Source organism: Belonocnema kinseyi, chromosome 5 (assembly GCF_010883055.1).
Source record: "Belonocnema kinseyi isolate 2016_QV_RU_SX_M_011 chromosome 5, B_treatae_v1, whole genome shotgun sequence".
Classification (NCBI taxonomy): Eukaryota; Metazoa; Arthropoda; class Insecta; order Hymenoptera; family Cynipidae; genus Belonocnema; species Belonocnema kinseyi.
In genome coordinates, this window is record NC_046661.1 from 60,687,315 (window position 1) to 60,704,355 (window position 17,041).

Genomic DNA, 17,041 nt, shown 5'->3' on the forward strand with positions numbered 1-17,041 from the left:
TATTTTCTAGATTCGTAACATTTTCGTCTTCCATTCTCCAATTTCCTAACGTGTTTTCAGTATTGGGAGATAGTAAATCAACTATATTTATGTGTATAGGTCTGTTGTGTCTGTTTGCATTTGGAGTACTGTCTGCACGCGTTTTTGTTTGTGTCGTTTTCGGAATTGCACCTTTTTGGTCTTTCTTTCGTTTTTTCGATTGATTGACTCTCTGTATTTTCATGAGTCATTAGTGCTTGTGCATTATCTTCCTCGTCTCTTATTTCTTGAGCTAATCTAATCTCATTATTTTCTCGAGCTACTGTATTCTCATTATTTTCTCCGACCTCTTCTACCGGATTCTCCATTGTCGGAATAACTTTTGTTTTTCCAAATCTTAAACGCATTCAATTGAATCTATTTCCTTTTTCTATTTTTATCGACTAGCTCAGAGGTTCTTATGACTGATTAAAAACCGGCACGTTCACTCAGGTGAGCGTCTCGGTTTTTACTGCCAAGGAGTGTGCATGGCCTTACCACGTAGCGGAAGTATCCACTGAGGGCGGGAAGTGTTAGGGTTGTTTGTATGACGTCACTGGTTCCTACTTCGCGCGCCAATTTTTGTTACTGATGCCGTTTACTTTTCTAACTTTCTTGTTTCTCATTCAATTTTCGCCTAGTTTTTGCTATCTTTCTTATTTTTCCCGTTATAACTAGTTTTCTCCTATTTCCGTATTGATTTTTTACCAATTTATTTTGAGCCTATTTTGAACCCTTCACTTACTCAATCCTGCTACAAGGAGTACAAGTAAGGCATTTTTGTCAGGGTAATTTTATTTTAATTAAAATTCGTCCATTTAATGGAAAACATGCATCAATTTGTAATTTCATTTTCATCATTTTCTTGACTTCTTTTCTCGACTTAGGAAAATTTTGAAGGGGTTGTGGGTTTTTAGGAGGGCGCCATATTTGTGAGGGATCTCGCAAATTAATGATGGGAAGGATTTGGAAGTCGAAAAAAAAGTTGCCCCACAAGCACTGGAAAATCTCCTCGGTTTCCCCGAGAACAAGTTGATAACGGCCGGATGGCGTCAGGGTGCAGTCAGGCTCCCGCTGAGATGAGGATGGTTTTTGGCAGGTGTCCGGTGAGCTTGGAACTAGTGAATGGCGTCGTTGTCCTTCGGGGCAAGATTGCGATAATAAGGCCTGGGGGTGTTGTTCCCCACTTCTTCTCCAAGACCACAGGACCGTATGGTAGCGGGGTACTTGTAACTTTGTTACGTTTTTCAGCGCATTCTTGTAAACTATCTGCATATAATGCTATGTCATCTAAATATACAAATAACTCAGTTCCTTTCAAACCAGTCAAAACGCGATCCATTAGTCTTTAAAATGTACTGGGGCATTTTTTAAACCGAAGGGCATTCTTTCAAACTAGTAGTGTCCGTGTGGTGTTGAGAATGCAGTTTTGTGAGCATCAGCGGGAATCATATTTATTTGATTAAAACCTGATGCTAAGTCAAATACAGAAAAGTACCGGGCTTTTCCCAGTTGATCCAAAATATCATGAATATTAGGTAGGGGATATGAATCACCGATTGTTTTTTTATTCAGTTTTCCTAAATCAAACACCATCCTCCAGCATTTATTGCCGAGCGAATCCTGCTTTTTAGGTACTATCCAAATAGGTGTGTTATAAGGGGATTGTAAAGGTTTAATAATACCCTTTTCTACAAGTTCGTTTACTTGCTTGTTTACTTCCTCTTCATGTATAGAAGGAAAACTACATTGCTATGCACAAATAGAAACATCATCTGTCGTTGAGATTTGGTGGCGTAAAACGTTAGTGGCTGTTGACGCTTCTTCGGGTATGTGAAACCTGTCAGCATGTATCCTAATTAAATTTTGTACATATTTCAATCCCTCGGGATCTAGATGATCTAAACGCAATAATTCTTCAAGACGTCTTGTTCTATCTGCGCCTGTTATATTGTAAAAATTACACAATCGTTGTACAGATTGTGGCGATATCATGAATTCCGCGAATATTTTATTCAAAGGATCGCGTTTTTCTTACAGTATATTGTTTGACCTTCCAATTGTATTTCTGGATCTAAAATAATTTCTTCAAAGTCTTCTAAAACAACCTTTGGAATATATATTTCTACAGGGTCAGGGAGAGTATGAGCCACCTTTAAATATGCTTTACCGTTATCGTTTTTTACTATGTCATTTCCTGAATAAATACTATTTCCTATTGACAAATGTGGACTACTGTGGAGGTGCATTTCGTTTCCTAACCCATTTGGCATTGAATTGTATTGTCCCTGCTGTTCTCGCATGCGTTCATTATAAGATCTACGTCCACAATCCTTCGAAAGATGACCCGATTTTTTACACTAGTTGCAAGTAATAATACTCATGCCCCGCGAAGATTGATATTGTTGGTTTCTGTCAAAATTATTTTCTTAATTTCGTGAATAATGTTATCCATTCCTACTGTGGATTGGCTCAGTTTACCACTGATCTACAGTTCTATTTCTATTTTCAACCGGCGGGTTCCATCGGTCTGTGCCCCCCTGTAGAGGTCGAGGATTACAAAGTCGGTTCACTGAACTTTCCCTCTAAAAGTTTTCCTGCAGCTGATATCGCGAGGAGGGATCATATACTAGGCAGTCTGATAAGTCCCTGAAAAATGAAACACGGAGACGTTTTTTTGGCCAAAGTCGGTTTTATTTTTCAACATACTCTCCTTTTAGGTCGATACAGCGAGTCCAACGATTTTCTAACTTTTTGATACCGTCCAAAAAGTACTCGATCGGAAGGTCTCCAAAATATGCCTCAGTTTCAGCTATGAGCACCTCATTTGAGTAAAAACGCCTACCGGTGGGCCATCTCCTCAGGTTATGGAACAAGTAATAGTCGCTGGGGGGCCAGGTCTGGTGAATACGGTGGCTGAGGAACCAATTCGAAGCCGATTTCATGCAATTTTGCTTGTGCAACTAAGCATGAATGAACAGGCGCATTGTCGTGATGATAAAGCGGTTTTTTCATCTTCAAATGCGGTCGTTTTTCGGCGATTTCGATTTTCAATCGGTCCAATAATGATGAATAGTATGCTCCGGTTATGGTTTTACCTTTTTCAAGATAGTCCACGAATATTATGCCATGTGCATCCCAAAATACGGAGGCTATAACTTTTCCGACCCATTGTGGCGTTTTTGGACACTTCGGAGCACTTTGGCCCAGTGGAACCCACTGTTTTGCCTGTTGTGTTGACTCAGGAGTATAGTAGTGGATCCAGGTTTCATCCATGGTTATGAATCGGCGCAAAAACTCGGTCGGCTTACGCGAAAATAATGCCAAATTCTGCTGGGAAGTTGTCACATGAATTCGTTTTTGGTCCACTGTGAGCAAACGCGGCACCCATCGCGCGCAGAGCTTCTTCATGCCCAAAACTGAATGCACGATATTGCCCACACGTTCCAATGATATGCCTACAGCATTAGCTACCTCTTTCAATTTCACTTTGGGATCATTCAACATCATATCATGGATTTTTTCAACATTTTCTGGTGTAGTGACCTCTTTTGGGCACCCAGATCGTTCAGCATCAACTGTGCTCGTACGGCTACAACGAAACTCGGTAAACCACTTATGATTCGTTCCAATCGACGGTGCAGAGTCCGGGTAATACTTATCCAGCTTGCCCTTGGTCTCGGATATCGTTTTCTTGCGAATATAGTAGTGTTTGATCAAAACTCGAAACTCAGATTTTTCCATATTAAAAAAAACTCGGAGGTTAGTCGCTTCTCAGTGCTGTAACTTGTAAATGTGTAAACATAAATGGCTGAAGTTTTGACAGGCGTCATTCGAAGGATCAAGCTCTACGAAAATGGTTCACATCAGTGAATACTAATGTCATCTCTTAGAAGTTTCAGGTACTTATCAGACTGCCTAGTATGTTGCTCCAAGGCCCTTTTTTTGTATTTGAGGAATTTCCATGTAAGTATTTGACCTAACTGACGACATGTGGGAGCAATATGACCTCTTTTTCCACATACTTGGCAGGTAATAGTTAGATCTTCTTAAGCTATATTTATTTTTGTCAAATTTAGTTTATTATTTTTAAATTCTTGATTTTCACAATTTTGAATAAGTTTCTATTCTCCCATTTCCGTAAAGCAGCCGTTGCTGATAATCGTCGTTTGATATCTATAGTAGAGTTAACCGTATCTGCAAAATTATTTCCTTCTGCTATTTAGTTTTCTATTTCTGCCCTCAAACCGCGTATATAACAGTCAACAATATCTTTACTAAATTCATTTACAAAATTTTGTTCTGTTTGACCAGCGTTACCTAATTTTATATGCATCAAAAATTTTAATTCTAATTTCGCGAATCCTAAATACATAAGAAATTATATTTTCACTGTCCCATTGGTAGAAGTTTCCTGACTCACCTTGCAATTGATAAACTGATTTATGTGGGGCATTAATCTTTTTCAACCGGGTTACTAAAAAATCTCGCAAGGATATAATTTGGTTTCTAGTGACGGTTTCGAAAAAAGTGTCATCATTTTTCGACATGGCTGATAAGAGATTCAGGCAATAAGTAATAGAGGTTTAAAGAAAAAAATTTCTTTTTTTAAACTAGGCAAAAAATTTAAATCCGCATAACTTTTAAAAGTTTCTTTTTTTAAATCGGAAAAATACGTCTCGCCTAATTTCTTCTAATAAAACAACATATTTCGTCCCCAAGAGATTCTGCTATTTCAAGTATAGGACCCTACCCAGTGGGCAAACTATAAGGTGAGTTTAGAACATCTTTCGGACATTATAGATCGTAGAGGCGTTGACTGGACTGACATTGGACATCCTAGGAGGGTCCCGAAGACGTTCTTAAAATGTTCAATGTTCATAGTCTTGTGCCCACTGGGTGCTTAATTTGAAATGGATTTGGTTTTAAGATTCTCGAATGCAAACTAAAATTGTTCAACTATGGACATTTTTAAATAGAAATGAGAAAATTTTAACTTCTTTCTAAAGAAGTTCTCCAGATTTATATATTTTAGTTTAAAGGTTTTGAATTTCGGAAGCTTTTGTTTAGAAATTTTTAAAACTTATAATTATCTAATTTTGAACGCATTTATTTAGAAATGATACAAGTTCAATATTTTTTTTATTCTATTCGAAATATCGTCCTTTTTCAAAATTTAAACTGCCAGTTCAAAATGATCAAAAGCAAATTATGGTCTAACCGGTAAGTTTCGTGTGTAAGAGCTGAGTGGCTTCCGATACTCAAATTTACAGTGATTCTAGGTTGCCATATTTGACGATTTTTCCCTTTACATTAAGTTTAAAATAAAAGGCATAAAATGAAATCAACATCACGCAGATTGGTATAAGTGACTGCCACTCTCTCGTGAAAATGTCAGCGATCGTAAACGACTTAATTAGAAGAGTCCAAAAAGCGACCCTTGAAATTGAAACATAAAGTAAAATAATGTGTGACTGTAATAATGTTTATTTTAAAAAGAACTAAGATATGATCTTAAGATGTTCTAGGATAAAAGAGATTTTTTAAATTGGATATCAGTGACTTTTATGGAGCTTGCGATCTTTAGAAGATTGTAAAAATTCATGAAAAATTGTTTTGACCCCATGAAGATGGTCTGCAAAATCATGGTAGTTCTGATATTCGGAATATAAAATATAAAATTATTATACCATTATGATAGAAAATTATAAAATTTAAACATATACAATTATAAAACTATAAAATTATAATAGATTATAAAATTATAACATGAAAATGGTTTTTGACTACCGGCGAACACCTCATGCGGCCACAAACAAATTCCCCAGGTAGCCTAATGTTTGGTCGAGAATTGAAAACTCCACTTTCGCGTTTACGTTTTCCTTAAGTAGAGAATAGAATAACCGATAAGTTAGAAAGGGAAATACACAATACTTTAAAAAATAGGAAAATCAATCCAAAGGCCTAAAAATATAATTTTTCTATACAAAGTTTAAGAATAAAACAGTTTTTACAAGAAAGTATTGGTATTGGTATTGTATTGGTGAGCGGAGGAGCGCTTGAGGTACGCCCCTGGCCTTCAAACTAAGAATTCTATTATCCCACACCCGTGTAAATTGCTCGAAAATGACCAGCGACTAGCGTGCGATAGTCCCCTCGAGATGGAGCCTCTTCGCACGGAAATCTCTGATTCTTTTTCGAGCCTCTTAAAGTCGCTCAGTGATTCCCTAGAAATAGTCCCTTCGACATGGAGCCTCTTGCCTGGGAGGACCCTGACCTCTTTTGAGGGGACCTACAGTTTCTGGTGGGTTCCGAACCACCAGAGCCCCGGTTTAAGGTACATAGAAAAATATACATTGGTATCGACACAGGGATCGAACCCCAGTCCTCTAGCTTGGAAGCCTGGCGCGCTATCGTCTGAGCCACCGGGACTCAAATAAAATAAAAATTATACCATTTTATTTAACAAATGAATATAAAACACGGATACGCGAAAGTAGTTTTAATGTAATTTCTCTACTTTATACAATTTTCTACAATTAAATACTTACTGGTTGTCGTTCATTCGGTACCCTGCTTCCACGCTAAAAATGCTTCTGCAAGATTGAATAACGGCCCTGTAATAAATAAATTACGTCACAAAGAATTTTGAATAAACGGAATGCTGATAAATTTTTAGATTTCAATAGGATCATGTAAGAAAATGAAGATGACCAGAACAGCTACACATGATGCAGCGAAATGCGCGCACTGTGCGACGTACGTGCGTCACACGGCATGCCGGTTTCCTTGCATGTCATGCGCGTGGGAAGTGACGCGACGTAGCTGCGTCCTCATATGCCAAATAGGGGCTCCCATTCGACGAGAGCAAAGGAGCAGCTAGGGGGAGCCGCCGTTTCACTACTCCAGTAAAATAGGCACCACTGATACGTGTTATGTCCATCGCGCTACGTGATAACCGCACGTGGTCATTTCTTTTCTAATTAACTAATCGGGGTCAGAATTAGCCCATCACTTTCGGATTCATTCTATTTGGGGTTATGTACCCAAAAATGGTGTTTTTGTCCAGTTTTGAGGTTATGTACAGAAGACACATGACCCCATTATTTGCAGGCCTGTGTTAACAATAATTTGAATGTATTGTAGGTCTTATCAATCTCTTTATTTCCTGATGAACAATAAGATGGTTTGATTTAAATAAAGATGAAAAATTGAAAAGAAGTTTTTTTCAATTAAAAAGCGGTTAGTCAGTTCGAAAGATAGGAAAAATTCGTCGGAATTAAAAAAGAAGCCTTTTCTACAAAACTATTTTTATTTTCAAACTGATTCTCGAAATAAAATTGAATGAAAAAACATGAAATTAAACTGAATATTGCATTAAATAAGCTTAATCTACTTCGGTGCAAAGGTTGCACAAGACCACCCTATTTGTGTCACACACAGGCCGGTTGCAACTTCTCTCTCTTTCCTGCAACACTACAATCACAGCATCGGCACTTTTTAGTTCCTATATTCTCGACATCTTGGATGAGAAAAACAATTATTCATTCATTATTGATTACTTGATTTATTATTGGAATTTATAAGCACTGTATTAATAAAATTAAAGAAAACAACTTTACATTGACATATCGCCGGTGCCTATGAAAAAAGCTGCAAAATAAAGCTTTGAAAAAAAAAACCTTTTTCATAGACGCCGTGAAAATTAAATTGTTTTTTGAAAAAAACCGTGAAAAAAGACCGTATTCGTTAAAACTATTAATTAAACTGTTTAATTCCACGAAACAATCGATAATAATAATTTTTTGCGTAAAAAAGTATTATGGGTGGTCTATGCAACAAACTATAAATAAATATAAAGTTAAAATCGTGTGTTTTACACTGCCACACAGTGGTCAAAAATCGGAAAAAGGTGGCTAAAATTAGAAAATGTTCATAAAATGGGCTAAATTCCATTACTTATGGATTTTTCAGTTCGCTGATTACGAATATGAAGTCAAAAATTCCGAAAACAAAATGGCGGATCCAATATGGCGGACGAGTATGCCTAATAAACTTTTGATTCTTTTCAAAATTGGTATATAGGGCTTTTCAAGGTTGCTGATTACGAATCCGATATAAAAAATTCCAACAACAAAATGGCGGATCCAGTATGGCTAGCGAGTATGCTAAATAAACGTTCGATTTTTTCAAAATTGGTATAACGGGGTTTTGAAGGTCACTGACTGCGAATCTGCATTCAGAAATGATACATATTCAAATTCAAGATGGTGGATTCAAGATGCCGGTTCCAAAAGTTTTAAGAAAGAGATATACGAGCTTGAAAATCTATACTCGGGGTTTTCGGACACGCTGCTTATCAATTTCAAGTTACTAAATTTATATTTAAATTAGTCGTTCAAACTTCGTTTACATTGATACGTGAATCTTCGAAATCGTAGATTTCAACCAACATTTTATGTGCCAGTGTTGGCCATATGGAATTTATTTTGAAGAATTAGGAGAATCTAATCGTAGATCAGCGATCGCAATCAGAGACCCCAAAACCCCCTGAGTATAGATTTTGAAGTTCATATATATTTTTTCAAACATTTGAAATCGCTATCTTGAATCTGTTACCTTGAATTTGAATATTTCCAAAATTTGACTTCAAATTCGTTTTTTCACGGTGTTTTCACAAAAAATATTTTTTTCATGACTTTCTCACGAGTAAACTTTTTCCATTCGGCGTTTCTTAAAAAGGGTATCTTTTCGCAGTGTTGACTAAAATATGCTTTTTATTGCGGCCATTCAATGATGCGGGTTTTTTTCATAGTATTTATACAAGACGTGTTTTTTTCACAGCATTTACCAATATGTATTTTTTTACAGTGCTTACCAACATATTTTTTTTCATCACATTTTATAGAGATGAGTTTTTTTCATTGCGTTATGATAAGAAGTGTTTTTTTTACAGCGATATAATTTACGGGTTCATTCTCCGAAGCACCGGCGATATATGACATTTTTAGTCATTTTTACTTATAATTTTCACCTAAAATACAAAAAATCAATTCAAAACATTAATATACCATTATCTACTGTAATTATACGTCAAACGCGTTCATTTACATGAAAATAAGAAATTGACTTAACGTGATGAAACTCGAACATGAGGGATCCCCTGGGGGACAAATGTACCCCAAGCGCTCAGCATTTGCTTCTTATTTGACAAACAGCGAACAACCAGCAGCATTAACCACTTCACCGCAGTTTAGAATAGTCGAAGTGAATTATGATTAGGGTCTGCACCAAAAAATTAGAGATATTTGCTTAGGAGAATTAAATTGTTTTCGCGTGGGCACATTTGTCCCCCACAAGATCCATTAAGGGTAAAGGATGTGACACTTGCGATATTAGCTCACCTGTGTCCACAATAATAAATATTTTTGTTCAAAGTTTGTCAAACGATGAGATACGTGAACGGAGATTAATAGCCTTTTCCTGGTTCAAATTATTATTATTAGTACTATTATACTATTAAGACATATTCATTTCGTGGTAAGCGTGACTCTCTCTTTAAGGATAAGAGTAATCCGGGGGAGGGGGTATATATTTTTAGATTGATCTAGAATTCCCCTGTTACTTATTTATGCAACATGTGCGTTCCGCAAAATTATTCCGACCCATGCTGCTAATCAATGTCTCTAGCAATTACCTTAAGTGAAAAGATTCACGCAGTCATCATATAAAGCTCCCCACTCGGGCCCATTAGTATCCAAGACTTTTTTTCAAGGGTAATGCACTCCACTGGCACTCTTCTTTATGCATTTCTTATAAATTATTTTTTGCTACACTTTCCTAACTTGGAAAACCTCTCAAGCTTCCTTAACATCCATGCATTTTCTTATTTTAGTTCTTGTATTTCTATTGCTTCTTATGTATTTTCGAATAAAGGTATCATTCACCTTTTTGCTCTCGTTTATACATCTCTCTACCTCTACATCTATCTTTTAGTCATTTGTGTATAGGCTACCAAGATATACGTACTTACCAACTTGTTATATTATCTCATCGCTAAGGACAATGTTTCATATTGTTTTCTCAACCTTTCGTCAAAAACACTACAACTTTTGTTATATTTGCGTTAATTTAGTGGCCCATGTTTTTCATAGACAAGAAAAATATTATAAAGCCAATGAAACAAAAATGAACTTTTAATATTTTTTGTTATAGATTATTTATATCCCTTTTCATGTTTCTTATCGTTTCCCAAAGTTTCAGCGCCAAATAATTATAATTGTGGGCACACAAGCATTCATTTTGCAAGTACAACATACATTTAATACTACTAACATTAAAACGCATTCATTCAGATAACTGTGATATTTAATCTCACAAATTTAAGAATTTGATACTTCGATATTAACAAATGCTTTTCATCATCGCCTCTCACAACCTTCCCCTATCCGCCGAAGCGAACGCGCCTTTAGACCTACAAAAAAACATACACATTCAGACCTTTCTTATCTAGTCTTCTATTTACCACATAATGCAAGACGTATATATTTTCGATAGTGCTCCTTTCCTCCCTAAGGCCCACCTGTGCCTCTGGCAATATTCCTATCCTCTTAACATCCTTCCGCAGCCTATCTCCCAACGTCATCACATATACTTTGTACGCCGTATTCATTAGCATAATCCCTCTATAATGTCCCTGCTTCTCCCTATCCCCTTTTTATACAGTGGCACGAGCCCTACTGACTTATACCTTTTAATGTTCCTTATCTGCTTCTCTATCTCCTCGCCATTCAGCTCTCCCCATCTACCTTCCTTGTTCTTCTAATCCCCTCGTCTCTCTTCCGTGAATATGAGCACTGAAATGATTTTTTTTTTAAATTCCGTCCATTCCTCACTCCGTATCTTCTAGCTTATCCCCACCCTATGTTTCCTAAACCCATAAATAATCTTCGAGACGCCCCCTCCTATTTTAACACTTCTGAACTCCTCATCTAGATCTCTCTCATTTTCCTGTTCTTAATTCTCACACATGATCCTAAACTTCTACCTCATTTCTACGTGCTCCTCCCTCTTCGTAGTTCCTTATTTCCACTTCTTGTATTTTCTTTTTACTTTTCGTTTCATCTTTCTACATAACTTATCCCGCCACGGCTTCACCATTCCTTTCTTCTTCTTTCTTAATATCTTCTTTTGCACACATCCTTTCTTTTTCTCTTTCAGACCCTCCCATATCTCTTGCACTGACTCTCTTTTAAAAACTTCCCTTTCCCAAATGCTCCTGATACTTCTCTAGCACCTGCCTCGTCCACAGCACCCTCTTCCCAAATGACCCTTTTTCTCCAAATTCCTTTGCGCCATCCTCTCCTTTTATCCACAATCCTAACGGCTGATGGTCTGATTCTATCCTCCCTTCCTATGCGAATTCCTCTGTCTCCTTCCAACATTGAATATCCATTACCAAATAATCTAGCACTGATACCGCCACTATCTCCCCCTCTTTATTTATTACCTTATTCTTCGATCTTTTTTCGAACCTCTCTCTATCTTTACTTCCCTCATTTGCACTCCCTCTTGCTCTCTCTCTGTCGTTACTAAATTCTTCCCCCAGTCTCTACCTAACCCCTATTATAATTCTACCTTCTTTCCCCCCTGTCTACATTTACCTATCTTGCCTTTAACATCCCCTCCCATATTCTGTTTACAAGCTCTTCCACACCCTCCTTTTCTACCAAACTCTTTCGCTTTTAATCCTATTACCACAATATTATGTCTCCTTGATGCCTTCTTTTTCCCCTATATTATTACTTCCATTTCATTTTTCCTTGCTTTAGTCGCCATCTTCTTCTTTGCGTTCCTACGTTCTCCCATTAGCGTTTCTTCTCCTAGCTCCTTCCAAATCAACTTATGCTTGTCCTCCGTTCTGTCATCTACTTCCGCATCTGACCTTCTCTTCATCTTCTCAAGCATTTTTTCTGTTCTTTTCTTCCACATCCTAATTTCCTCTTCCATCTGTTTCCTTCAAGTTCCTTTACCTTTTTTCCGACACCACGACGCTCTCTAATCCTTATACTTTCTCCCTCAGCTTATTCATCTTATTTCCGAATTTAGCATATAAAATTCTCATGTCCTCCCTAACACCTCTTTCCCCTCTACTGCGCTTTTTGGCGAAGAATTTTCCACCTGAACTGCTGCCATGACGCACTGCTTCTTTTTACTGCTTATCTAAAATGAATAAATTACTTTTTTCTCTCGTGTCGTCAATTTATAGTTGAATGTTAGTCGTTTCACCGAAGTATAAACAGCATAGGCTTTTCTTACTCGGTGACGACCTGTGTCAAACGCAAGCCGATCTTGCAGAATTACAAGCACTGGAAATGGTCCAAAAGCAAGGATGATGGGTGCCTCACGAACTGAAGCCAAGAGACGTGGAAAGAAGATTTTTCACTTATGAACAGCTATTCCAACGGAAAAATTGAAAAGATTTTCTTCATTGTCTTTTCACTGGCGATAAGAAGTGAATTTCCTATGATATTTCCAAGCGTAGGAAATCGACGGCTGTCGAACAAGCAGGGACACGATAAAGATATTCTTCTGCATGATAACGCTCAGCTCTACGTTGCAAAACCTGTCAAAACATACTTGAAATCGCTGAAAAGAGAAGTCATACCTCACCCGCTGTATTCTCCAGACATCGCACCATCTAACTACCACCTCTTCCGATTCATGACTAACGGTCTGCCCGAGCAAAGATTGATTTCTTATAAGGATGCCAAAAAATGAATAGATTCATATAGACAAATTCGAAATATGAGTCGCTTTTCCAACGCGGTATCCGTATGCTGCCAGAAAGATGAGAGAAAGTAGTAGTTAGCGATGCGAAATACTTTGAATGATCAACTGATCACTATTTTCTTTTAAATAAACCCATAATTTTGCAAAAATATCCCTTAAAATTCCAGGAGCTGGTGCTTATCTGAAAAACTTCACCTTCTGCCAGCGAAATCACGGTAAAATCACAGCCATAATGACGTCTTACAAGCGTGAAATGGGTGTGTCACTCTGTGACGGACCCAATACGATCATCTAGCAAAACTCTTGTGCACTCTGGGGTACAAAGCGACCCAAGGATTTCCACCTTCTGAATTTTTCCCGCAAGTGTCTGAGTATGTTTCTGATGCGCAGGGTTGCTTTTCAGGTTATTTATCAGTAAAAAATTGGAACCTTGACTAGTGACAATGATGAAGACGATTGGTTTAACAGAATATTCTAGGTATAACTGACGGAACTGCCATATAAAGTCACAATACCTCTCTTTCCTTTCATTCTCCTTGGCCATGTCGTATTTTTTAGTTAGTGCCGAAAATTTGATAATAAATATGGTTCGTTTCTTGAAGTCAAGGAGAACTATGTCAGACATGGAAGGTGAAAAAGTAACAATTGTCAAGAACACGAAGTTCCAGTATATGCGTCACTTGTCATTCTCAACAAATGACTCAATTTCCCTGGGAAAACTAGATAGTATTTGCCCTAAATGGTCGGGGTGTGCACATCTGTCATTGGGAATAACTTGGCTCAAAATTTGCCGACGATGTGTTAAAGTGGAAATGACATCTCCTTGACATGCCAAAATGAAACCCTCCGTACCAGACTTCAATCCGGGTTGTGTAAGGAAAGCAAATCTTAGCTCAATCGACTTTGAGTGATCCATTTCTTCGTGCTTTCTGACCATTTTAAAAAGATGTCCCATCCGTTTGCGACCCTATATTCTGCGATCACATTGATGGCGTGAGATGTAGAATCGTAGTACAGAAGACTTAACGTGCACGCTTTTGTTAATATGCCTAACCTTTCGTGTCCCAATATCAAGAGATCTGAGCTCGTCCTTCGTCCATGGAACTACTCCAAATGAATAGAGTGATACCGGAACCGCAAGCTTGTTTGTTGCAGATACTTTGTTCCTCGAGGAAAGTTCCGAATATCAAACGGCCCGATGAGACGTTTTCATCTACTTTGGAGAGTATCCTTTATAGATGTCACATCATGCATTCGGCTCTCTAACACGCCCAGGTACGTATAGGTCTCCCCAGCGCAAAAGTGTCGTATATTCTTAGAGTATTAATTGACAATATAGAGATTTCCATGTTTGCCGCAAAAGTACCCTTCAAAACTTTTTTACTTACAGATAAAAATGCAGGCCATCGATAGACCGAGCTGCTACATAGCTGCGTATTTGCAAACACATATATCAATGAGCACGTTTTTCGTAAACTTCTTTTCACACAAGTCCGAATGTGCGAACAATCCTATCATTTAGGATATCTGGGAAGCCTTTATACAGTGTGTTTCGACAAGTGATTGGCTAATACTCCGAAGTAGACTCTTCCGACTTTAGACATAACAACTCTAATAATTTACTGTTTCATATTTTGTTTATTTTCCCAGTCAACTAATATTAACATATTGATATTTTTCGTAAAACGGAAGGATTTATTATAATTCATGACGTTCATTCTAAACATCCTTTAACACAAAAGAGCAAACCTCTGCGAGATATCAAGAGATATCAATTGTTTACCAACAACAAACAAACTGATAAATTAAAAAAAATTCTGGATCTTTAACTGGAACAGTTCAACGTTACACCAAAAAGATGAATTTTCTACTAAAATGATAAATATTTAACTGGAACACTTAAACTTCTAACCCAAAAGAAGAAATAATAACTTTCAACTAAAAATGTTATAGTCACATTTTCAGTTAACTCATTAAGTCCCGAAACGAAGAAATTTAATTCTTAACTTCGAGCTTGAATAATTTTATAAAAAATGAAAAGAATTTACTGTGAAATACTCTTTCCTACTATTTTTGGGCATGCTCTAAACTATGCAATGGTTATGTCACGTCTCGAGCAAAAGGCGAGGGTAGTTTGGAAAAGAGTGAGCAAGGGAGAGACCAGTGCGCTGATTATGTCAGGCTGGTAAGACCTGACAATTTATTTGTTTGTGGGTACGTGTGTCACTATCGGTCCTGTAGGAACCGTGTTAGTTTTAGTGTTTAAATGAGTGAGAGATAGTTCAATTATCATATGATTTATTAGAAAAAAATAAGAACAGAATTAACAGTTACGTAAAATAAACTGATACATATAAGTTTATTTTACGTAACTGTTTTACTGTAACTTTAAGTAACCTTTCTTTCATTGAAAGGGCGAGAAAGACACGTTAACTATTTTGCGGTGATATAAAAGTGCACGACTTAGTCAAGGCAGTTCGTACTTCGTGGCTCGAGTTGACAGTATGACTGCTTGAATGGTAAAGACATTAACAGAGATATTTCTGGGGTTTATATCAAAAAAAGCTTCTTTAAAGTTTCACGTACTATGACAAATCTGTCACAAGTCACTTACTGTTAAAATGTAGTTTTTAAATGTTTCATTTTCAGTGGGTTTCAGGTTACTGGAGTTCAGAATATTTATGTCTTGTCTGTTGGGACTTCCGGTAATCGGTTGTCTGTTTTCTATTTCAGCGAGACGTTTTTTTTTTACGCGACTCTCCTAATTGAGTTTCAAAACAATTTGTGCGAGTGACTCATGCTATCGCCAGCAGTCGTGGTAAGCAATCGCGACTCTTAGCTATCGTCCTTTCATAATTATGGATTCTATATGCAACTTATTGGTACTTCACACATTTAGTCAAACGCTTTTGATTACTAAGTTGACTGAATAACTGCATGTTCTTTCACTTGTTGTACCTTTGCAGGTGGCTCATGGTTGAACATACATCTTGAATCGGTTAATTTAAGTTAATCTCACGTGTGTACTCGTAATCCATATATTTAAATTCATCTTTGAATTGGTTGTTGTGTAAGTGATTAAGATTATAAATACATTCGCATGATAATAGTTATAATCGTAATTATTTTATAGTCGCAGAATCTGAAATTACATCCTCTCATTGACTGAGCATATGTTAATTTATCGGTATTCTCTTGAGTTCTTATCCCCGCATGGTAACGCTTTATGTATCTTGTGTTTTGCTATCTTACCGACAGTAGCACAGTTACCATACTTAGGTTCGAACTCGAAGGAGACTGGTTATGCGTATTATTTACCATGATAGTTTGCTTTTACTATAAAAATGATTTATTAACGCAGTAAATCAAAATGAGTTGCTTATAGCTAAGCAATTTTTTTAAATTTGGGGATGTAACAGTCCTCCCTTCTTAGAATCATCATCATCCTCGATGAGATTTTAGTTTACTCGGTTGCTGAGTCGTGTGCGCGATGATGATCGGCTGCGATGTAGTGGTGAATTGATTGTGAATTTCTCCGTACGTGATTATACTGTGGAGGTAACTGTGTTCTATGCATATTTTGTGGAGTTGACTATGATAATTGGTCTTTATTCTTATATACTCTCATCTTATTCAATGTTGATAGTTAATGCATACTCCTGGTGGGATTTTCATGGTGTCATCAAGTTTACCCTGATGTCATCTTGGCGTTCGAGAGAGATCTCTTCTCAGTGTTCTTCAGTCGTGGTTCAAAAATGGTTTATGATAGTCATGCTTCCGCAATTTCTCTTTCCAAACATTCGACGATTTGTCGCCTTTTTGTCGTTCTTTGATAACCGCGTACATGGATAAAGTTATAAGAGTTATAATGCACCTTCCGGCATGATGACATCTTCCTCTTCTGTTGACGAACGTTTTTCAGAATTGTTAAATGATATTTTTGGAGATTGTCCCACGAGCGGTAAAGTTAATATTGCTGCATCTAGAGTAGTGAATAAGGGTTTCGACGAGTCGGTGACGGATTTTGATTTGAATTGATTTAATTCTGAACCGGGAGTTGAAGTTAGAATATCGGAAATTGAAGATGTCTTGGGCATCTTCCAATTTGCTTTTGGGAAGGTTTCCCGTTTCAATTCAGTGGAAGTTATAGTTACATTGTCGCATAATCTTCTCGTTTTGTCAATTAACGTGAGTGATTTCACCGTGATTAGACTCTTGAGTCGAAGGCGGG

The 17,041-nt window shown here is 37.2% G+C and overlaps 2 protein-coding genes across 2 annotated transcripts in view; one reads left to right on the forward strand and one right to left on the reverse strand.

Annotated features, from left to right (window-relative positions):
• LOC117173502 (probable tubulin polyglutamylase TTLL1) overlaps nt 1-17,041 on the reverse strand; it is a 491,055-nt gene that overhangs the window by 330,957 nt on the left and 143,057 nt on the right. Inside the window, exon 3 of the mRNA XM_033362118.1 lies at nt 6,570-6,635. Coding sequence (XP_033218009.1) covers nt 6,570-6,635 — 66 coding nt within the window. The remainder of the gene's footprint in view (nt 1-6,569; nt 6,636-17,041) is intronic.
• LOC117173503 overlaps nt 1-17,041 on the forward strand; it is a 131,075-nt gene that overhangs the window by 80,173 nt on the left and 33,861 nt on the right. The window lies entirely within an intron of this gene.